Genomic DNA, 24,088 nt, shown 5'->3' with positions numbered 1-24,088 from the left:
AATGTGTAAATGCCTCTTGACAGCAACTGCATTAGTGGGTATCATGTGCTGTGCTGAATAACTGAGCTGGAGTAGAAAGCGGGGAGGAGTTCTTTATCTAGGAATATTTGAACAGATGAAGTTGACGTTGGCCATTCCACTCTAAATGACCCTTCCTGATTCCCCTTCCTCTTCCATGACAGTCACAGAGAGACTGACTCTTATGGACCGATAATGGTGCTTCACCTTACCAAACCTCTTGCACGGGGCTGCTTGTGGACATGTGCTCTAATAGGTACTAGTGTGATGGGAACCACGCAATTGTCTTTTGTGACCTTTGCAGTTTCTATCTTTCTGCTGCGTTATTAAAAGCAGAAATGAGTTTGGTCCTGAGATGCAGATACTGCCTGACATCTCCTTCGTTCTCCTTGAGGGTAGGCCTCCTGACCCTTGTACCCAGTGCTTAATGGGTAACGAAAGAGGTGTCGGGACTCAAGCAATTAGGTGCCAAGGCTCAAGTAATTTTTTTTTACTTTCAAAACTGACGCAGCAAGCCCAGAGGTGCCGGGGCTATGAACAGCCAAGCCCAGAGGTGCCGGGGCTCAGTCCTGGCAACCCTTTGCATAAATTAAACATTGCTTGTACCCCCCGTGTAATTAGCACTGAGCTTAATAATTTGCTAATCACTTGAAGAATTCTCCAGCCTAGGCCCACAGCAAAGAAATATCAGATGGAGCAGAGCCAAACAAACAATGCTCTGAGTCTTTTGTAAATAATTTGGTGACATCTAAATCAAGTTCCCTTTCACATCATGCACAGCCCTTTCCCACAAACACTCCTGCAAGCCATTTCTTTTCCTGTTTGTGCACAGCAAAAGCATTCAGGTAATGCCCCAAGTACAGATTTGGGGGTAGAGAGGGTTTACCTGCTGACACCTGTGTGACTGTGTGTTTGCATGAAGGTTCACTATAGGAGTGCTCAGGTGGCCATCTTGAAATGTCTGTCGGGGGTAGAAACAGGCCCATGCAATTTAGGTGACCAATTCTATAGTGTCATTATCATATTGTGACTATCCCGTACTTAGAAGAATTCTTACACTGAAGATTTCCTGAACAAACGGTGTGCTGGAATTTTGTTTGTTAATAGCCAACACACTTGTAAGGAGTGCAGTCCTGCCTGGACAATAAGAGTGTGGCCGCTTCAAAAGACCTGACAAACCCTCCTCAGATCATGATGTCTCCACAGGAAGGGACTTTTAAAAATCTAATAGCTGCAGTCATTTTACTGAACTGTTGCTTTGCCTGCAGGTGGGCTGGGAAATTAAGTATCTCCCTGAAAGGGGCTTATGAGTAAATAGATTGATAGGGTCAGATCCTCAGCAGGTGTACATTGGTGTAGCTTCATTGCCTTCTTTAACTTACATGGAGCTACCCAGCTTTATACCCACTGAGGAACTGTCACATAACATATAAAATGAATTAGGGAATCTAATTCCAGACTGATTCTTGCCGGCATATTTATACCTGCCTCTGGAAATTTCCATTACATGTGTATGACGAAGTGGGTATTCACCCACAAAAGCTTATGCTCCAATACATCTGTTAGTCTTAAAGGTGCCACAGGACTCTCTGTTGCTTTTTAGGGAATCTTGATTATTTTTCTTACCACCTTCCTGTTAGTTGTTTTTCCTGCTAAGTCCTTTCTGGCAGAAGCACACACAATGTCACAGAATGAGCTAGGAATAGAATCAAGGAGGCCTGGTCCTCCATCCCCTGTTGAAGCTACCAGACTGTTGTTGGGGCTGCTTCAAGACAGCTGTCAACTGAATGTCTGCCAAACTAGCTGCCATTTGCTGCGGGATCTGTAGATGCAAAGAGTTGGGCTGAACCTGATACCTGGTGAAAATTAGGTTGTTTGCTATGAGCCCTCCAACAACAAGGCCCTGCTGTTGCCTCCTGCGATGGTGAACCTGGACTCTATCATCCATGACATTCATGTGGAACGCAGTTGTTGCAATTAAAAGTGGAAAAGGAGATGGTGCCTGGGATAACATGGTCCTTCCCCTTTCCAGGGCTTAGAAGCTAAGCAACAGACGCTTGAACATTGTGCAGGGTCTGATGGGCAGCCAATGTAGATCATACATTGGGGACATTAAGCACTCTGGTTGGCTTGCTCCTTTTAGCAGACAAGATGCTGCATGTTCACCCATCTGTAACTTGCAGGTGGTCACCTGGGACAGGCCAAATTAAACAGAGTTGCTCAAGCCCCAAGGTAATAAGCTAATTCATTCAACACTACTGCCTTCCCTCAGTGCCTGCAGTCCCCCGTGCTCCAGGGGTTGATGTATTCAGCAGCCAGAGATGCAGAATAGTTGAGCATTTTGAGACTCATTCCAATTTAGAAAGACCGCCCTGCAATGAGGAAGATTTTTCAACTCCCAACCCCCCTATGTGTCCCATCTCTTTCACACGGAGGGTAGATCTACAGGGAGAAATCAGGATATGTGCCTATAACTATCTCAGGAGACACTGAGTGGCACATTAGCTTTGTTCAAATGGACATGGAAACATCTACCCAATATTGTAAAGTGTGGGTAGGCAGGATAGGAACACTGCAATTCAGCTTGAAAGTTTTTCAAGTAAATGGGTATATTGATTTCAGACACACCTGCTCCTTTTCCAGATACTGTAGTTAGATCCCCGATGTCTTTGGTTTTCTAAACACGGAGCCCTTCTGGCTTTCCTTTTGTGAGAAGATATGAAAGTGCTGGTAGGAATCCTAACATCAGCGCTGGCTTTCAGTGCCTTTCTACACCCTCTGCTGCTGCTCCTCACAGTTCAGAGAGCTTCATCGGAGAACGCCAGAGGGAGCTGCTGGCATTCAGAACTCAGGCCAGCTGCCCACACACCGCACTTTGAACAGAAGAGAAATTAACTTGTGAGGCAATCAGTGAGTTTCAGCTTTGAAACAACCCTTTTCTTCCTCCCACAGATGTACAAATAGAGTGAGCATGTGGTATCCAGTAACCACCACTGACAATTGCCCATGCACATTCCATATCTCTCTGCATTCTGTGCCCCACCATCCTGATCTCTCATCCTTCCACTCCCCCCTCCCCATTCACTCCACTCCTTTTGTCCCACCCTGCATATATCCACCTACTCCCTGCCTCCACCCTATTGCTCTGACTTCACGTCTTCCTACTCCATCCCGTTCCCCCTGCCTAATCATTGTGCTCCTTCAGTCTCCACCCTGCTGCTCTGATGTCATATCCACTGACTCACTCTTCCCTACAGGTCTCCACACCTGTTGTCCCCCACATCCACTTGCCATCTCACTTCTCCACCCGTCTTTGCCACCTTCATTCCAGATCTCCTCCCCAGGGTGGTCTACAGCTGGAGCAGGGTGACTGCTTCATTTGTGCTACCCCCTGGGCTGTGTTCCACTGAATCATTTCTCCTCCATTAAGAATGCACAGTATTGAATTGTAATGCTTCTTCTTCTGCACTGCCCCAATCAGGGAACAGAGTTTCTAGGGCTGTCAAGGCTATATTATAATATATATATATATATATATTATATTATATGGATCAGGTATATATCTATTCATTGCAAATCCTGAACTACACAAAAGCTGCTGCAGAACGTATCCTGCTGTAAGTAGAAAGTGGAAGTTGAAGGGCCCGTGACCGTGCAGTGCCTCGCAGGAGGCTGAGCCCAGGAGAGGTGCAAAGGTAGCTTTGTGATAACTTTGCCTCTCTGATATTCCAGGCTACTTTGAGGATAGGGATTTGGCCCCCAGTGTAAGTTAGAGCAGATCCTAAGGCTGCTCTAACTGATGGCAGTTGCCGTCAGCCACCACTCTGCGGTTCTGTATGCCACAACAAATGAAGTACTCCATACTCTAGCCCAGGGGTCGGCAACCTTTCAGAAGTGGTGTGCCGAGGCTTCATTATTCACTCTAATTTAAGGGTTCGCGTGCCAGTCAGACATTTTAACATTTTTAGAAGCTGTCTTTCTATAAGTCTATAATATATAACTAAACTATTGTTGTATGTAAAGTAAATAAGGGTTTTTAAATGTTTAAGAAGCTTCATTTAAAATTAAATTAAAATGCAGAGCCCCTCGGACCGGTGGCCAGGACCCGGGCAGTGTGAGTGCCACTGAAAATCAGCTCGCGTGCCGCCTTTGGCACGTGTGCCATAGGTTGCCTACCCCTGCTCTAGACACTCCTCTCTTCCTGCACCCAGCCAGCCCCTTGTGCTCAGGGTTGCACAGGTGGTGCTGTAGGACTATCTATGTCATCCCTTCCTGAGGGAATTTTCCACAGGCCCATTTAGGGTGACCAGATAGCAAGTGTGAAAAATCAGGACAGGGGGTGGGGGGTAATTGGCACATATATAAGAAAAAGCCCCAAATATCAGGACGGTCACTATAAAATCGGGACATCTGGTCACCCTAGGCCCATTTCGACCCTTTTTGACACATATACATCACTGGAGTGGTATGAAGAAACTGCAGAGAGGGCTAGAAGACTCCCTGTAGTAGAGACTGATGAATCTCAGCAGACTCAGAGGTTCAGCTTGGGTTTTACCCAAGAATTTAGAACCCAGATTTGCAGAAAGTTGCAAATCTGGGCCCAGGTTTGGACTGATTTCTGGGCTAGAGTAGAAAAACCAGGAATCTCTGGATTCAAATGGTTTCTAACTAGGGATCAGACCATGGACTGTAAGCAGAGGTACCCATTACTAAAACAGTTGCCCACAATCCCCAGTTACCTGGAGGTTTAAGTTAAAATGGTCAGCAGTGAAACAAGTTACGTTTCAGAGTTAACTTGTCATTGATTAAAAAGGGTGAAATGTTCATGAATATTTTTTTGTGAAAAATACATCCCATTTTTCAAGAGATGCTTGAAAACATTCAAATTTTGATCCCCCTCCCCAGTTAAATTGATACATTTTTGCAAAAGTTTTCACAAAAAATCTTCCTATTTTTCAGCTGGCTGCAGTTTTCATCCCAACCCAGGGAAAACACAGCTATTTCCAGTGGGTATCATTTTGAGAATTTGTGTTCATTTGGCCTTAAATTCCCGGGGAAGGGGTTAATAAACCCACACAGACTGAAACAAATGATCAAAAGAAAATGTAAATAACCCTTAATTTTTGCACTACTCTAGTGCTTCCTTGAGCCTCTGATCTGTAAGATTAGGCTTGAGGTCTCAAGAAAAAAGGGCCTAAGAGGCACTTGATATCATATAAACAGCATCCATCTTGAATTTTCATGCTTCTGTTTCTATTCCTAACCAGCACTTATAAGTAAAGTGAGGCATGCAAATGGAAAAAAGTTGTCCTGTATTGACACACTCACATCACCAGCTTCACATTTGCATGCACACGTCTATTAATTGCTCAGACATCCTGTCCTCCAGCCTCTGTGATGCTTACAACAGTTATTCCAGAGGAAGAAGAGGGAATGCTTTGAGATTTGAGATTGGCTCAAACAAAACTCATGGGGTGTAAACCTACCACAAATCAGAACCTACAATATTTTTCCCAAAAAAACTCCTGAGAAGGGAAATCACCAAACTGCATAGCTCTCCGATCTTGAATAGCTCCAGAATTCATGCAGCCATATGTATGTTACGATCTCATCCAATCTACCCTACACTATTCCTAAAGTACGGTGTAGTGTCTAGCTGTCACTAATGTCCAGCGGTTTCACAGAGACATTGCCGGCAAAAGTGCTTTCACAGTGTGGAGGACAGTCCCATACTTTTCCACTCCAAAAGTAAGTTGAATTCTAGTCATCACTGATGGTGTTAACTGCTCTGAAGGCAGAAAGTGTGTTTGCAGCACTCAGAGCCCCTAACCACTGGGTGAAAACATCTAAGAGTCCTGTGCAAAACAGGAAAGGGAAGCCATTTGGCCCAACCTTTCACGCTTGGTTTTATTTTTTTTTATGGCAAAGCATTTTTTTTTCCTCTTTCTTCTTCCTGCCTGTTTGTCAACAGATGTACGCTGGAGGGAAGCTGCTCTTTGGGGGCTGTGTTTTCAACGGATATGGCTGCAGCAAGAAGGACCTGCTGAAGCAGATCGGCCAAGCTCGCCTCGACTGCAAGATGGGTCACTTCCTGCCAGAGAGTTTCAAATTTAGGTAAAGCAGGAAGTGCGGGGAAGGGGGCCCCATGTCACACTGAGGTCTGTTTGTGACATGAACCTGGCTAACTAAGAGAAATTGAGGGGGCTGTGAAAAGGAGCGTGGGCGCGTTGATAAAGTCATTATCGGCCATTCCAGTTAATAAACAGCGTAAACGGAAAAAATAATGGAAGAAAAAAAGTAAGACCAAGTGGGATATTGTTCCCTCATGTGTTCCTGGAAGCTCCTTAACTCAGAGCACTGTGACTTGATAGACAGAGGCATAACTAAGAGCTTTACCGATCACCCCTACTGTGTGGGCATGCCCAGAGCTCAGACACAACTCCCTAAGGTCTGGCCTAGCATGTACTGGGAAGGATGCTGTTGAGGGATGTGGAGGAGATGCCGCCATGTTGTTACATTTCAATTAACGAAATCAGTGGGCTGTCTTACAAATTTGGGTTGAGCTTTTCAAAGCCAATTTGAGAATTTAACCACAACTGAACATCTCCATCTTGACTGCCCGAGATTTCAACAACCCCTTACTCTGCTATGCCTGCCATCGAGACATGGATCTTTTGCCACACTGAGGTGTTCACCTTTATTCTGGTATTTGCAGGTTTTCTTATCTTTGGAATGGGAATCTGTTCAATTTAGTTACTGCTGGGAGTCAAACTGCAGTTTTTAATGGCCCGCCACTATTCCGCTGGGAGCTACATCATATCCCCTTGCAGTTCAGAGACATAGCTGAACTATACGACAGGTAGTAGGGCATGTCTACAGTGAGAATTTAATTCACATTAAGGTAGGGTGTGAATTTAAAGCAAAATAATTATTCCGGATTAACTCCATGTGTGGATGCCCTTATTCCAGAAGTATTCTGAATTAAACTGATTTGGAATAAGGCACTCTTGTTCCAGAATAAGAGCATCCACACAAGGAGTTATTCAGGAATGGATATTCCCAAATAATTCCCTGTGTAGACAAACCCTTAAACTCTCCCATACTTTAGGCTGTATCTCTTAGGGCACGTCTTCACTACCCGCCGGATCGGTGGGTAGCGATCGATCTATTGGGGATCGGTTTATCGCGTGTAGTGTAGACGCAATAATATTGATCCCCGATCGCTCTGCCATCGACTCCGGAACTCCACCACAGTGAGAGGCGGAGTCGGTGAGGGAACGGCAGCGGTCGACTCGCCGCCGTCCTCACAGCCAGGTAAGTCGACCTAAAACACGCAACTTCAGCTACGCTATTCGCGTAGCTGAAGTTGCGTATCTTAGGTCAAACCCCCCCTCCTTCGCCCCCCCCGTAGTGTAGACCTAGTCTCAGGTAGGGAAATGCATTCATTGGAGTCACCTTGAGACATTTACTACTATGCATATATTTTCACATTCATTTCCCTTTATATCTGAAGAATATATATATATATTTTTTTAATGTAGCCCTTAAATTGTAACCGGCAGGCAGTTATATACTTCACTGCACCACTCCGGCCTCTGTGCTCTAGCCATGGTGTTTTAGTGGTCCACAGAGGTCCCAAGGGAACTGCCTGGCACACGCAAGCTGCATCAGGTGTGTGCTTGTTTGGCCAATTTACATGACATATTAGATGCCAAGGAAATGGCAGTTTTATCACTTAAAATTCAAAGCCAGTTATACAGGCAGGATGGGAACCTACTTCCCTCCCCCTCCCTCTCCCCCTCAAGCACAGTCCAGGCCTTTGAGGGTGCTTCAGTATCAACACTCTTCTCCTCTGTTTTATAGCAAGGCTGGAGTCTGAGCTCCGGGACCTGACTCAAAGGTTTGGGTTATGCTATTGAGTATCTTAACTTCAGTGTCTACAAGCCGGGCGCATGGAAGGATTTCCCCACTCTGAGCCCCTTTGATTTTAGAGGCAAATCCTGCTCCCCTTCTCCCACCCCACAGGCAGGGCCGGCTCCAGGCACCAGCGCAGGAAGCAGGTGCTTGTGGCGGCCAATGGAAAGGGGCACCACGTCCGGGTCTTCAGCGGCAATTCGGCGGCGGGTCCCTCAGTCCCTCTCTTCCTCTTTGAGCTGCCGCCGAAGTGCCACTGAAGAGGAAGAGAGGGAGAGAAGAAGAATGGAGTGGCACGATTGAGCTGCCACCGAAGTGCCACCGGTCAGCTCTATCTTTTTTTTTTTTTTTCGCTTCGCCGCTTGGGACAGCAAAAAAGCTGGAGCTGGCCCTGCCCACGGGCATAGAAATATCCAGAGGTCACTTTAATCTAGCAAACAATAGCAGTGAAGCCAGGGCAGCAGGGGCTGCACAAGACTGCCTAGGACCCTGGCTATGTACTCAAGCAGCTATCAATCTGATTTTCAATGAGATTTGAGAAACCCTGAGTCAGGGTTTGTCTACAGGGGGACATCCAAGAAAGTTAATCCAGATCAACTAAAGGTGTGAATTTGAAGTGGGCTAGTCAAACCGCATTAAGCTCTTGTGCGGATGCTGTTATTCCAAATTAAAGTGGCCTTAATTCAGTTTATCTGCATTCACTTCCAAAGTGAATGTCTACACATGCTGCAGTCACACCTCTGATTACAGTGTGCACCTGGATACTTTTGAAAATCCCATTCTAAATCCAATTAAATGGATGCACAAAAGGTGCACTAGGCAAATCAAAACCACAGCTCGGCTATAAGTAAAATAAAATAAATGAAATATACAATAAAGAAATAAATATACAAATGAATCAAATAAACACAATATTCAAAAGGTAACAGCCTACTTGAACATGGAGCCAGCATGGCCCAACGGATAGGACCTATATTGGCAGTGCAGAGATATCAATATTATTTCCCACTCTGCCACTATCTTGATGTGTGACCCTGGGCAAGTCACCAGGTAGATTTTCAAAAGCACCTAATGGATTTAGGCACCCAATTCCTTTCGGTGAGAGTTCTGCTCCATAAAATCCCTTAGACCTCCCCATGTGTAAAACAAGGACAATAATGCTGAATCACCTTTGTAAAGCACTTACAGATCCCAGAGGAAAAGCATTAAACATTAGCTGTTATTTAAAATAGGTAACTCCAAATAAATTTCTTTCCAGTGCTTCAAGGGAATATCTCATGTTGTGCATGCAGCGGGCATTGGTCTGTAAACTAGCAATGAGAGGTACGTGCCCAGATCCATCCACAATCGCTGCACTATGGTAAACTGTGTGCGCCAAAGAGCACATCTAGCATCCAAAGGGTTAATTGGTGCTGGGTGTTGGGAGTTTATTAGGCCAGATGAGAAAATCCTTAGCTGCACGTATTATATAGGAAGGGTATGAGCTCATTTGCAGTCTCTTACAGTAACCCTTCCTCACCGCTGACTAATGCCTGTTCGTTCCTGTGGTATGTAACGTTCTCTGCCGTCATGTCCATGGAGGCCGAAGTTATTTTTAATGTGGCTGTAATATGGGTAGCAAAAATATCCAGGAACAGTGTTAACTTGTTTTCTTTTTCACTTTAATCTTGCTGCTCTTGGACAGGAAACACAGACTACACTGTGTACTGGAACCTGTCTCAGTGTAGTGGATGGATACAGCAAGGGTGGTTGACACTTTCACTGCTGGGCACTAGTGGTTTGCTTGCAGGAAATGTATGCCTTTGAAGGGCTAAGGTAACTGAAACTTCTATAATTGCAGGTTCCCTTTAAGACACTGAAAAGGTCAGTGCATGTGCTCTCTTTCTTTCTCTTTCTTTGTTGTTCATCTTCTTTCTTAGCATCTTATATTTCTGATCTGTACTAAAATTTGAGGGCCAGATATTTTATTCAGTCCTTGCTCCAAGCAAAATTCCCATTGGTTTAATAAAATGCATTCTCAAAGCTGTGAGGAAAGGTGCTGGCCCAAAGCATACACATTCTGCAAACCCCCTTTCTAGAGGAGGAGAGCTCAGTGCAGCCAACTCTGGAGCCAGTCCGTGCTGCTTGGCTATATGATTTGGGGGTGGGGATGATGGTCAGTCAAGAGTAACACAAAGCACTCGGGTCCCAAATCCATCCCTGCTCCATTTCCATTAATGTCAATGGGCCTAAACCTGGGATAGATTTGGCCCCATTTCTCCTCTGGGACTGAGTGTGCTCCCAGCCCTTGTGCATTTGGAATGGATTTGGGAGCTTACATGTGAGGCTGTGCGCACTGTGGAGGGAAATGGAGGGCCATCCTGGTAGTCTTAAAATAAAGGCACAGGATAGATTAAATTGGATTAAAAAGATGGTAGAGGAACATCATCTGGACGGACTTTTAGATCACAGCCAGGCACTAACCAAGTGCGATCAGACTTGGATGTCTGCGGGGTGGGGTCTGTGCAGAAGGCACAATGATGGCACAAGACTCAGGTATATCTGGGGGCTGTTGTGTCCCAGGGAGTGACCCACAGTAGTGATGTTTGCTGTATTTCAGACTGTACAGTGTTTGACACAGCCCCATGTTTCAGCACGCATCCTCTTGGAGTGGGGCAGTAGCATGCTGATAACAAGATGTCTCCGTGCGACGGGGACGGCAGAGTTTAGGAATCAGGAAGCCATTTTACGTCACCGGGGCTTGTCCGTGATCTTACACTCGGACTGACGGATGAGGTCGAGATAAGGGAGGAAGCAGAGAAACATTGCGTCGGGGCTGCAAGCATTCATTCTCCCTGCAGAACGTGCCGAATGGGGAGGAAGGACGGGTGGGAGAATGAGGTGGAATGTGGCTCCTCCTCACCCAACCCCTCCCATGGTCATAAATATATTGGCTCACAAAAACGGGAATGAGGATCAACTGTTTGTTTCTAAGGGCTTCCACCTTCCCTTCTGCTGGTCTGAAACCAGGAATCTGTAGTGTGGAAAATGTATAAATATAAGGCAAAATTCTTCCCTCCTGCCTCAGCTGTGGACCCCTAGAGACTACAGCGGGCGCAGATGAGACAGGGAGGAGGGCTCAGTAAATGGCAAGTCTTTTAGCTGTCAGACTGGAGAAGAAAGCACAGCTTGGCTAGATGCTGCAGTGGAAGAACGAATAGGGTTTGGTGACAGCCTAGAGGTGTGAGGGAGATGAACAGGGCTAAGTCTGATAGCAGTGCCCTTCCAAACATGGGTAATGAGGAGAATGGCACATTTGGTGATGGAGAAAGGAGACAGTGGAGGAGTTCAGTTCCAGTTGTGCTGAAGTTGACTTGGGAGTGGGAGTAATTGGAGATGTAGGACCGTGCAGAAGGGGAGAGGTCAGGCCCATCAAGTTTTACATGAACATAATAATTAGAAAATGACTTGTCATAGACAAGAAGAGAATAAGGGCTGCAGTCAATGGCTGGAGTCTACCAAGGATTTAACGCAGGTTAGTGGTGGTGTATTTTTAAAAAACAAACAAGAAAACAGACCCATGCTACCAAGTTCAGCCAGTAACGGGAAATTACCACAGCTGTGTTCTCTTCTGTGCGTGCCATTGCGAATTGCCTGGGGAGTGGGCAGGAAAATAAGCTGAAGGCTTGTATAATAGGATGCATTCAACATAGAAAAGGAATGCTAGAAAGTGGCAAAAAAAAAAAAGAAAACCTGTCAGTCTGAAGGTCAGTGAGACAAATCTCTGGCACTGAGTTTTCAGGAAAGGTCAGAGGTAGCCCAACTGTTTATGAAACATTTAAAGACAGGTCCATATCCCACCCCATCCGCTTGGATTCCTAAGAAGTCATAGCAAGTGATCAATATTTTTCTTGTTGAAACAAGTCAAAGAGTGGAAGTAAGAGGAAGGTGAATACATAATGGCTTTGTCATAAGACAAATAGACAATCTAAGACAGACTTGAGCTTCCTAGAGTACTGCCCATTTTGTAGTATATATTTTAAAGGCTCAACATGACAGCAGCAAAATATGCAGAAGTCATAAGATTTGCTCAGCTGCTTTAAGAGTCTGAGGTCCCTGCTGTTTCTCAGTGCTATTGCTATTATTTTTTATTAGCACTAATAATATTGCAATAGTGTTGCTATTGCATTGAATGCACCTACAGTGAAATTTATCCCAGGAGAGGGTATGCAGAAAACAGGATAAGACTGTGTCTCAGGCAGCCACTGGCGCCTTAAATCCCACCGAGACTAAGGAACTGGGTTATCCAGTTAATGTTTCAGGTAGTGATGGATTATGCATTGCACATTTATCGTAAGTAAAGTCCCTGAGTTTCTGCTGGTCTGCATAATCGGCTGTAATAAATTATCAAAGAGCCAGGCGCCCCCAGTCCTAAACTGCATTAATGCCTGTGCAGTCCGTCAATGTCTCTGTCCATTGCTGTGAATAATTGAGTGCGGTGACACAGGCTAGAACTTTGCTAATAGTTAAAATGCTTTCAAATTAAAGCAAGTAATGGAGGGAACAAAGGAAACTGACTGAAAATCATGTCCATAGGCAGGTCATTTGGAACTTTGTTCTTGTTGTTGGAAGTTTGACTAGCCCTCCATATACATTGGGGTGAAACTTTCTGACATCCCCCAAAATCAAACCAAAACAACTTCTGCTTTTTAAAGGCTCTTGGATAAAGCCAATGTTGATTTGATCCCAGCTTTTCTTTTCTTCTGACATTCATTTTCGTATTGCATTTCTTTCCTGGTGCTTCCATTCTTCAGTGTTCTGGAGGAAACTTTCAAAGCACCATGCATGAGAATCCTGAGAATGATGTTACTTCAAGCATTAATTTTATGAGAATATTCCCTGAAAAGCACAGCCCACTGAAAACTGAATCCAGGTCTTCAGAGAACTTGAGTTCTGACTGATCTTAGTGCTTAAAACCACAGGAAATCCTCTCCCATAGTATGCAACCACAGAGCAATTTCTTGCTCAGGCAAATACCAGATGGCAAGAGTCTTATGCTGGCATGAAGGATTTCCTCAGCTTTATAACACTTTATAGGATGCTTTTCATTCATGACTTTCAAAGCACTTTACTACAGTGGGAAAGTGTCATCTCCATTCTTCAGGGAAACTGCAGTGTAAAGAGATTAAGTATGGCTGGTCAAAAATGTTCTGTCAAAACTGTTTTTTAAAAGGAAAATTTGGTTTGTGACAGAATGAACCTTTTGGTGAAGTGTCACCTTTCTCTGGAAATGTTTGATTTCTTTCATCAAACTGGTGCCCCAAAACTGAAAAGTGTGTTGTTTTTGGCTGAAAACTGAATGGAGTTTAGTTGCAACATGTCCCTGTTCTCCTTCATGGGCTGAACTCTTCAGCTAAACCTCGTCTTCTGTGATGCACTGTGGCCATGGGCCTTACTGCATGTACTGCCTTCCCTCGAGCGAAGGGTGTGATTCATCGTGAGAGATGGAGTCTGATCAGGGAGCCTGGCCTATAGAGGAGAATGGGAGCATGGAACACCCAAACTATAACTCCCATGAGACACAGCAGCTGCATTTCCACACTCAATATTTCATTTTTCATCTGAAAGATTTCGGTTTTTGATTTTGGGCCAAAAATTCAACATTTCAGCAGAACTGACCCCCCCCCCCTCCAGTATTTCCAACCAGTTCTATTATCAAGTGACTTTCCCAAGCCCAGTCAGGGGCAAATTTGTGAACGAAGCCTAGATCTTCTGTCTCCCAGTCCTTTGTCTTCACCTCTCAATCACAGTGCCTCCAACTTCGGAATAATGTGGACATTGTTAGAAGGAACAGAAAAAGAAGATGTAAAAGACTTCTAATTGCTCCATGCACTCTGGCATTGGTAATAAACAGGTCATATAGAATGTGCCTGTCTGAGCCAAATGGGCAGCCTCTGTCCAGTGCTCTGAAAGCAGGGTTACAGCTGACCATTTAAAATGTGTATCAGACTTGCTGATCCATCAACCTTCTCTTTGCACTATCCCCATAAGTCTCCCGAGGGACAGTCTCCCTCGCACACAATATGATCATTGACACAGTCGGTGCAGTTAGCTGGAAAGACCCAATACTAATGTTAATAAAAATTCTGACAAGAATAATGAAAAACCTGCCAGTTGCAATACAAAATATTGTTCTTCTGGGAAATTAGAGGTTTTATTCGATGGTGGTATCTATGGCGTATACCCACCTACACCCCTGTTGCACAGGAAGATGATAACAAAACCCTAAAGCCTGTGTGAATACATTTTCCCCAACCTGGGACTCAGTTTAACCATGCCCATGTTGACAGGAATCGCCACGGCTAAGCATCTCATTACATTATGCCCAAGATACCATCAGTATCTAAATAACAGGCCATGGCAGCTGGAGCAGTGGACTTTGAAGCTATTAACTCTTGATCAGAAAGGGCAGCAGCTCCAAGGCATGGTCTCACCTGTGGACTGCTGGCTCTTCTTGGATAGCAGCAATTTCTGTTGCTTGAGCTGTAAGTCCCTTTATGGATACTTCAACGAGCAATCTCATTTTGTTTTAACAGGAACAAGCCAAGATAAAATGTTTCAGAGTAGCAGCCGCGTTAGTCTGTATCCGCAAAAAGAAGAACAGGAGTACTTGTGGCACCTTAGAGACTAACAAATATAATATTTTTAAGAACCTGATTGATTTTTCCTTGTTTTTAGATCCAAGGGGGTTGGATCTGTATTCACCAGGAGTTGGTGAAAGGAAGGAGGGGGAAAGGTTAATTTCTCCTTGTTTTAGATCCAAGGGGATTGGATCTGTGTTCACCAGGAGTTGGTGGGAGGAAGGAGGGGGGGATGGTTAATTTCTCCTTGTTTTAAGATCCAAGGGGTTTGGATCTGTATTCACCAGGGAATTGGTGAAGGTTTTTCAAGTCTTCCCAGGAAGGGAATTCATTGAAATGGTGGCAGCGGAACCAGAGCTAAGCTGGTAGTTAAGCTTAGAAGTTTTCATGCAGGCCCCTACATTTGTACCCTAAAGTTCAAAGTGGGGATCCAGCCTTGACATGTTATAATATAACTAGATAAAATGAGGCAAGTAGTGAAAAATAAAGCCCAAAGCATTTCCACCCTTAATGTTAGAGATCCTCCACCAAGCTGTGATTTTCCACAATCTATCCTGCAAAACAGCATGTGATAACTATATCAGGTCACTGCAAAATGGGACTAAACTTTCCGTATCTTCCTCCCAAGGATCTCATAAAGCAGGCTGATTGGGATGCCTCTCAAAGGACATGCATCCAGCTGAGGGATGCAATGACTCCTGCTGTCGTCTGTGTTGCAGGGTCACTCTGCATTCCTTCATTTAGGGCCAATGCAGGTTCTGACCCGGCATGACATAGCGAGATTCCAGCTTCTAACTTGGACAGCAGTGTCTCCCTTGGCACTGCTATTGTATTATATAGCTGCAGCCATTGATATGATGTTATATACTGAGGGCACTTTGCTAGCGTCTAGCTCTCCAAATGTGATCTAGAGTCTCCTTTGACATGTTTTCCTCATCAATTCCAGTTGCAACTCTGCAGTCCTTCTCTCTTGCTCCATACACCAGAATCTGTCTATATATGTGCTGAGGTGATACCACGGTGACAGGTGTCTTAGAAAAACCTCAGCTAGATGGGTCTCTGTGACCTTGGGTAAAGCGAAACTCCACTTGTAGCAAAGTAGAATGAAAGCCCTGACTTATTTCAATGCATTACAGTGTACAGACATCTACTTATAGCTGAATGAGACCTCTGCCTACCATGTAAGTCTTCTGTGGGGATAAAAAATTACTTCTCTGTGAGCCCTATCCTGAAAAACTGAGCAAACCCCAGTTAAAGTGAAATGTGCTAAAGCGCAGCAGAGCTGAAGGGGTGGATCCTCAGCCCAATGTCGACCATAGGGCCTGGTATATGTGTCCAGCCAGCTCGCTGATGGCTGGTGCTGGATGTTAGGGCTATGGGAGGCTAATACTGAGAGTGTGATACTTTAGAGATGCAAATGACTCCATTTCCTGCCCTGCGAAGATTAAACGCTACATAGGCATGGGTGCAGTTCTCGTCTGTCCCCTCCATAAGGTAGATCCATATTGTCTTTGAACCATGTGGCCATTTCTCATTCATTTCTCCCGCCCCAACCCTGCCTCCATTTCCCTGGAAGGAGACACCATGGCTATAACTTTCCCAGCATGCAAGGTGGGCGTACTGTTTCCCAGATAGGTTCTCTGCTGCTTTGCTCCCCTTCCCCCTCCTCCAGCCAATGGAAACACGTTGTTTCCACTGTTTTAGGCCGTTATGCACCCATTTAAAATTCCTGATGATTTCACCCTATAAAGAGGGTTCACGTGTGCATGGGTCTGTGACTGTCCATATGTACCATAGCATATTTTTTAATGGTTTGTGTTTAGCTACAAATGGGTTGGGTAAGCTACAGCGAGTGTCCAGATCATGGACAACAGAACTAAGACCTGTGAAAGCCTGTAGCACAGCCAGTCTAATTGCTGATACAGGGGTGCTGCCTACGAGGAGTTGTCCGTGCAGTCTTTACTTGGGCAAAGTTTGTTGCCTCTGATCCAGATGGTCTGTTTCAAGTACTAGTGCTAAATAGTACATCAGGAACCTGCTGGGATTGTGAGTAATAAGGCTTATGAATTAATTTAGCTAGGAAAAATAAACGACACAAAGTAAGACACTATTAGAAGGGAATTGCAGGTATGCATTCTCCCTTAACAAGAGAATGTGATCACAGGTGGATTTCATAATGGACTCTGCTCATCACTTCATTACACAAAAGCTATCAGCCCCATTTAGTGTAATGAAGTTTCACTATTCACTTCACCCTTTAGCAGCCTTCTGGAAATTCGGTTTCTTGTAAAGCAAGTGCTGCTTTATCTGGGGGCTAGGAAGGGTATAAAGAACTAGTTAGGAAAAATGCATTTTGAAGGGAAATTGTTAAGCTCAATGAGCCCCAAACTTGACTTTTGTCTCACCTTGTTCTTTTTGATTCTTGCATGTGATTTCCTGCCCCCACCTCCCAATGCTCTCTTTTCTATGAACAGTGCCAGTTACCCAGTCCTAAAATCTACACCACACCGCAGTAGCCCTCTGACCACAAACCACTGGCCCTGGCTTAGTTCTCATGAGTCACGCTGCAAAAATGAACTAAAGTTTAGCACTTATAAGCAGACCTCCTTATCAGCACAGATCTGAAGGTGCCTTACAAGGATGAATAAACATAACTGTCTCCATTTTACAGGTGTTCAGAGAGGTTTACCTTTGCTAATACGGTGAGGTAGTGGCACAGCTGGGAATAGGACCCAAATCTTCAGGCACTGTGTGCACTATCCACAGAACGATGGTGCCTCCCTCACAAGCCTCTGTGAGCTTCTGGAGGGAATTAGAAATGGGTGGGAAGGTTTTAGTTCCAGCTTGCAAGGAGTGATGATAAGGAACTGTGTGTTTGGCTTTGTTTTAAATAATGTCGCATTTAAAGTCCATACGTTTATTCTGAGGCATGATTCCACTCAGAGCTGTGTGAGCATTCAGGACAAACTTTGGATCATTTCCACCAGTGCTTCACTGGGAACAAGGCAAAATCAACGTGGGCAAAAGCTTTCTTTTCCCCCTTTCGATTCGACGCAGCAAATTTTTGCCATTTTCCATGGTGAGGCCCAGTTTTGTTTAACCAATTGGCAGGGATTTAGTCTCCCTCACTTTTTTAGAAACCAGACAGAGAGTGGGCAAGATTCAGAACTGGTGTAACTGGGTGCAACAAGAACAACACTGGAGTAAATGGTGTGTACGTGGACACATTAACTCTGAATTTTACTGCTACCGTTTATATTATAGTAACATCTGCAGGCCCCAACTGAGATCAGGGTCCCTGTGTGTTGTACAAACACAGAGTAAGACATAATCCCTGTCCCAAGTTGCTTACAGTCCAAATAGACAAGACAGACAAAGGGTGGGATAGGAAACAGACTCAGAGAGAGGTGACGTGACTTGCCCAAGATCACACAGCTAGTCAGTGATAGAGCTGGGAATAAAATTCAGATCTCCTGACTCCCAATCCAGTGTCCTGTCTACTAGACCATCTTGCCCCTCTCCATTTGGCTATTGATGGAATTCAAAGAAGGGCTAGATAATTTTAGATCCAATATTTGGTGGCTGTTTAGGCTTAGGTAATAACAGTTATAAAATCTCATTCTTCGGGATGTAAGATGATGATCTTGTGGTCAAGGCAGCAGACTCTGGATTCTGCTCCTGGCTTTTCCCTAGACTTTCTGTGTTCAGGTCTGGACATCTGGTTCTGGCCCTCCACTGGCAATGCCAAACATGCTCTTGAAATGCTAGTCAGCAGTGCCAAATGCAGTTCTTTTTGTCTCTGCAGTGCTATCCCTGTGGAGGACCCTGACCAGGACAAATTGAAGAGCCAACAAGATTCAGTGGAGACAACTAGTGAAGAGCCTTCCTTGGTGCCCAAGAGGAAAGACGCTCCCCGCTCAAAGCTAAAGATGTAAGTAGCTGTCCCAGGGAAGGCTGTCCCCTAAAAAGCCAGGAATTAGCTGAAACATCTGCAGGTGTTCCCTATTAGCTGCCCTCTGTTAAAGACTTTTTTTAAACCAAAGGCTTGGTCTTTGGAGAAAGAAGAGGCATGGGAGTGACTTATTTTGCAGGCCTCCTGGGGTTTCTGCTAGTTCCTCTCTAACCCTGATTGTAAGCTACATCTTTTTTTAAAATTGGTGCAGGGAGAAGCTAAGGGAAGGATTGGCGTCTTTTTAGCTTTTCTCGCTCTCCACTCAGGAGACAATTTGCTACAGCGGGAGTGGCGAGCTTAATGGAAAAGGTGACTCTGTGTAATCTGACCTTTCCTTAAAAGTGCTGTAGGGAATCTGGTGATGCACAGAGATCCTCAGGAAAACATGCCATTTGTTTTTTTCTGCCTGCACCGCTATGTTAATGAAGATGAACTTTTAAACACTCTTTGTTTGGACTCAGGAGGGACTAGATGAGGGTCTCTCCTCTGCCTCACCTTTCACTCACTGATTCCATTTGGATCTCATGCCACCGTGTGATACCTCTGGGTAGATGCTGACTTTAGCACAGTGACTGTAAAACTGACCTCAAGTCAGCAGAAGATTTGCTTGTGAGAGGCATCATATACGTATGAGAGCTTTGGAAGGGCAGAGCTGTATTCTGCCACTGGGCCCAATTATGCCCTCACTTGCTCCCATTGAAGTCAATGGGGTTGCGTTGCACAAAGAACTGGATTCATTGATTTCATGGTACTTTCAGCACCTAAACATGGGCTTCAACCATGTTAGCTAAAGGAGAACCCTTCTAGCTGTGAAATAGTAGGAGGCTCCATAATCACTAGAACTAACCAGTGGAGGGAGACATTATTTTGTGCATTAGGCCAGTGCATTATCTCAGATACTATGATGATGAGCACCCTAGAATTATGATAGTTGGTACTGATGGCAGGATGGATGTGGGGATCAGTTATGGCTGATGAATTTTCCCCAACTATTGAAAAGGTGCTGGATGGTCTGATGAGCTATCTTGCTGTTCCAAATTAATTTTCCATCAGTGGCTTCCATAACTATGATTTTGTCAAGTCATATTCAAGTCAACCCAAAATTTGTTTTATTTGCAGTCTCATCATAATTTCCATATCTGTCCATCATTCAGCTGCCTCAACATTTAGCATAAATGATATGTTCTGCTTAGGAGAGGCCCAGCAGTGGCTTAACAAGGGGTAAAACAGGTCAGGTATGAGGCACACTGGCAGACCTGTGTAGAGATCTGAAGATTGCAACAAGGGCTATGTGGGCTACATGCCATGATATTGAGATGCATTTACCAAGCTATGGGTGGGTGAGAAAAGCCTGCACGGAAGTGGAGGAGCCCACTTGGTCCTGTAGTTCAGCTGACCGGTACATCACCTCTTAGATGTTGGACCCTTAGATCTTCTTGTTCTGATGAGTCAATACTGATTACATCAGTCATGTTATGGTAGTCAGTATTAAAACAGGACTGACAGACTGGACATTCACTCCTGGGGAATTAAAAAACATGCTTTTCTAAAAGGAGTAAAATTGCATTTTCTTGTGAAAAGCCACTTGCAAATTAATTATTTTTAAATTAATGACACAGTTTTTTTAGTGTTTCCACAATAAGGAGGAGAAGGGAATCTGATTTTGTGCCTCTGAAGCCCTTAATAAGTTAAGTGGTGTGTCTAGAGAAACGTCCCCCTCATCTGGAGAGTTCAAGATGGCAGATCTTAGTTTTAGAGGGGTGTTGTCTAAACTTTTAGGCACCCTAAATATGTAGAACTTTTGCAATCATCATAATCCTTGGTAAGGGCGAGAAATTGTTTAGAGTGGCCCATAGGATTTAACGAGGAGCAGTGGGAAGAAACTGAAAAAATAACATGTAGGGTGATTATTAGTAAAAATGTCCTCACAGTGAGGTCTCAGACTGTAGGATAATCTGCCTGGGATAGAAACTCCATCCCTTGAGTCATTTAGAACTAGCCTAGATAAAGCGATTGACTGTACACTCCAGAGAATGGTTCTGGATGAATAGGTGAATACTAACGCACAGTAGACCTCTCCCAACTCTAAATTTCTGTCAGATTCCACACTGACATATGCCTGTGAATCTCCCACTGGACACAATGGGAATCTGCCCATGAATATACATAAGGACAGAATTTAGCCCACAGAGCCTATCAAAGCCTAAAATGAGACTTTAGAGGCTGAATTCTGCTCTAAGGGCATATCTACACTGCCCCACAGTTTGGACTATGAGGGTGTGAATAGCAGCATGCACCAAAATGCTGCGCTGTAACTCCCCCATGTGGATGCTGTGGGCTCAAATGTACACATCCCTAGTTCACACTAATGTACTCCTCCTCAAATGGGACTAATTGATTTGATAGGAGTTTCTCTGGTATAACGGAGAGCTAAAGTCAACCTTATATTGCCGCTTTCATTTGGTTTGTGTGCACTTTGCTCCAACCCTCACAGGTAAGACTAATCTAGTCTTTTCCTATTTTCTAATCAGAGCCCCAATGGGTGGAGTAGGAGTGTGGGGTCAAGTCAAATAAGACACAATTAGGACTGTCTTGGGCATTTAAATGAGTTAGCCCATTTCTAAGGAGGCTGTATTAATAGGTATCATATCTTTATATTGCTGAACTGTGCTTTTCCTATCACGGCTTTATTTTTCCCATATGAAATATTTAGGATCTGATTTATAGATGCCTTCCCTCAAACTACAAGACAGCTCAACCCCCTTTACCCTCTCTGTATTTTCCTTATTAGATTAAAGACTTTGACAGCCATGAAGTGCATCTTTTCAATGCAAGAGCAGCAGCAGCAAAAGCAGAAGAAAAACCAAAAACCTCAGTTAGCACAAGCAAAAGACAGCGTAAAAAAAAGCGACACTAGTAAATAGACACCCCAGGCGTCTACTTCATACAGAGATATAGACATAGCTACATCTTTCTAAACCTACTCTGCCATTTTGTCCAATCTGTTCTATTTTGATTGTTAGTCACAGGAAGTATTTACTTTTCAAATCTCAATATAAAATTGCAGTCAGCAAATGCTTCTTGGTTTGCTTGGTCTTGTTTTCCTCACTTAAAGAAGGTTCCTCCCGATGTACACTGGCCCCGGTGATTGCACAATGCTTGGAGAATTCCAGCTTGACGGAAGAACCAGTGAGAAACCAAATCATTGAGGATTCATGTGAACTAAATGTCTGCTTTAACCAGTGTCCAAAGACATCCTAGAATGTCTTTGCAATGGAGGTAGGGGAATGGGCTGACGCTGAACAAGTCCAGGTGAGTCAGAAACGTAGAGGAATCTCTGCAGTAAGCTGGTTTGAGTATCTGCATTTCCGAGGGCTTGACGTAAAGGTGCAAGAAGCAAAAAGGAGAGGATAACAGCCTGTTTAGATAATACTCCGGCAACCAGTGTGATAGTACACTCAGTTCTATATGACTGGAGAGGCCCAGGACTGGGATAAACAAGAGATGCTGGCGAGCAGTACTGAGGTGCCCTGGCAGAGTTGTGAGAAGGGAACTCTCCAAAATAAGTAGGAATAAAGCAGGTCGGGATAGAGGGATTTTGACAGAGCTGTGGGGGTGACCCCACAACTGGAAAAGAACTGAGTTTGATACAGGTCAGGATGAAGGCACATTGGCAGAGATACTTCAGTGCATCTCCAGGCAACCCCAACTAGTGGGCTCCTGCCATGTGGCGCTCTGGTCAGAATTTAAAGCCGCCGCGCATCCCCTGAAATAGGATTCCTATCCAGTGCAACAGCCTCTGTGTCTGTCAGGAGGACATTTCACATCCCTTTGCCAGCAGAAGTGAATCTGCTCAGTGGTTTGAGCATTGGCCTACTAAACCCAGGGTTGTGAGTTCAATCCTTGAGGGGGGATCTGGGGCAAAATCAGTACTTGGTCCTGCTAGTGAAAGCAGGGGACTTGACTTGTTGACCTTTCAAGGTCCCTTCCAGTTCTAGGAGATGGGATATCTCCATTAATAATTATTATTATCTGTGGATAAAAGAGGAAGGACATCAGGGAAGAGCTCCCAGCTGATTGGAGGTGGAGTTTATCTAAGGTTAAACACATAACAAACTGCACTGGCATAGTGCCCTGGTTTTTAAATACATATGGAGAGCTACCTTACAATGGTATTTAAAGAGAAAAGGTGGGTGAGGGAATATCTTTCATTGGACCAACTTCTGTTAGTCAGGGAGACAAGCTTCTGAGCTTACACGGACCTGAAGAAGAGTCTCTCTAATACCCTGGGACTGACCCAGCTACAACACAACTGCAGTGGCATTTAAGGCAGGCTTCTTTCCTCATCAGAACCTATAGGTAGGCTTTTCTCTAGCACATTTCATCAAATTCACTCGGCTTCCAGGGACACAGCAGTTCAAAGAAGCCAGTTCAGAGTCAGCCACTGCAATGTCTGTAGATGCCAGTGTTTCTTTAGCAATATTTGTTGTTTGATTTTTATTGATACATTTGTTATGAACATCTGTCCAGACAAGGGATGATAGAAAAATCTTGGCTCTTTCATTTAAGCACACAATCTGGCATGGCACTTCAGTGATTGGCTTTGTATATATATATCAAAAAATCCACCCTAATCTCATCCTGTCACATCCTTTTGAGATGATACATATTTTTATGGGTGTCCTCTCTCTTTGCCATCCCATGAGCTCTTGTCTTATTGGACTTGAATTGTCCAGTAGATCATCACCAATTACACAGATTTGGATTTTCCTCTTGTATTAAAGTGTCCCTTCAGGGCTCCCAACTATTGTCCATTTGTCTAGGAGCCAAAGGAGTAAGAGGGTATCCTCAAGCAGTGAGAGGCGCATCTACTTTAAAAGAAGGAATGGGTGAAGCAAACTGGATGTGATCACTGTCTAATTATAAGAAAAGTAAAAGAGGTTAAGATTTTCGCAAGCTAAGGGATTTAGATTTCAGAAATCTTGAACAGATACTGTACTTTTGGGTCAGCCTGATTAATGAACCTAGCTGAATAGCAAATATTGAAAATCATCTTGCAATGAATGCATGTGCTGCAGACAGCAGCTACAATTACTGTATAAACTGCACACCCATACATGTGGGGAACTGAGCCCAGAACCTTAGCCAAAAAACACAGCCCTCTGCCACTTTAGATCTCCTTCAGCTAGTATCTTCTCTCTGAAGCAGACACTGGAGATCAATATTTCTCATTCATTCATACACCCATACAGAGTATTACAGTATTTCTTTGTTTCATCACATTTTTTAGTGTAACATTTTTCTGTAGACCATTAAGGACATATGTCATCATATTTAAAGGGACATTACCACAATTCAGATTTTGGATTTTTAAAAAGTGTTTTATACAAATTGGCTAACATAAAGCAATTTGGATATCTCTGAAGAACTGTGTAAGTAGTAAATATTCTCATCTAATGAAGTTTACTAAGACGTAATATACTTAGAACATTTCTGTTTCATTTAAACATTCGCACACATCGTTTGCAACTCAAAAGAATATCAGAATTGTCTTAGGGCTGCTGAAAAACCCAAAAGTGAAACT

The 24,088-nt window shown here is 44.2% G+C and overlaps 1 protein-coding gene across 1 annotated transcript in view; it reads left to right on the top strand.

The window, feature by feature from the left end:
• C7H3orf20 (chromosome 7 C3orf20 homolog) overlaps positions 1–23,865 on the top strand; it is a 57,506-nt gene extending 33,641 nt beyond the window's left edge. Inside the window, exons 13-15 of the mRNA XM_065552762.1 lie at positions 5,990–6,132; positions 18,358–18,483; positions 21,296–23,865. Of these exons, the coding sequence (XP_065408834.1) occupies positions 5,990–6,132; positions 18,358–18,483; positions 21,296–21,428 (402 nt within the window). The 3' untranslated portion in view covers positions 21,429–23,865. The remainder of the gene's footprint in view (positions 1–5,989; positions 6,133–18,357; positions 18,484–21,295) is intronic.
• Positions 23,866–24,088: the final 223 nt, after the last annotated feature.

This window comes from Chrysemys picta, chromosome 7 (genome assembly GCF_011386835.1).
Source record: "Chrysemys picta bellii isolate R12L10 chromosome 7, ASM1138683v2, whole genome shotgun sequence".
Lineage (NCBI taxonomy): Eukaryota > Metazoa > Chordata > Testudines > Emydidae > Chrysemys > Chrysemys picta.
Note: the sequence above shows the minus strand (reverse complement) of the source record. Positions and strands in the feature narration are given on the sequence as shown.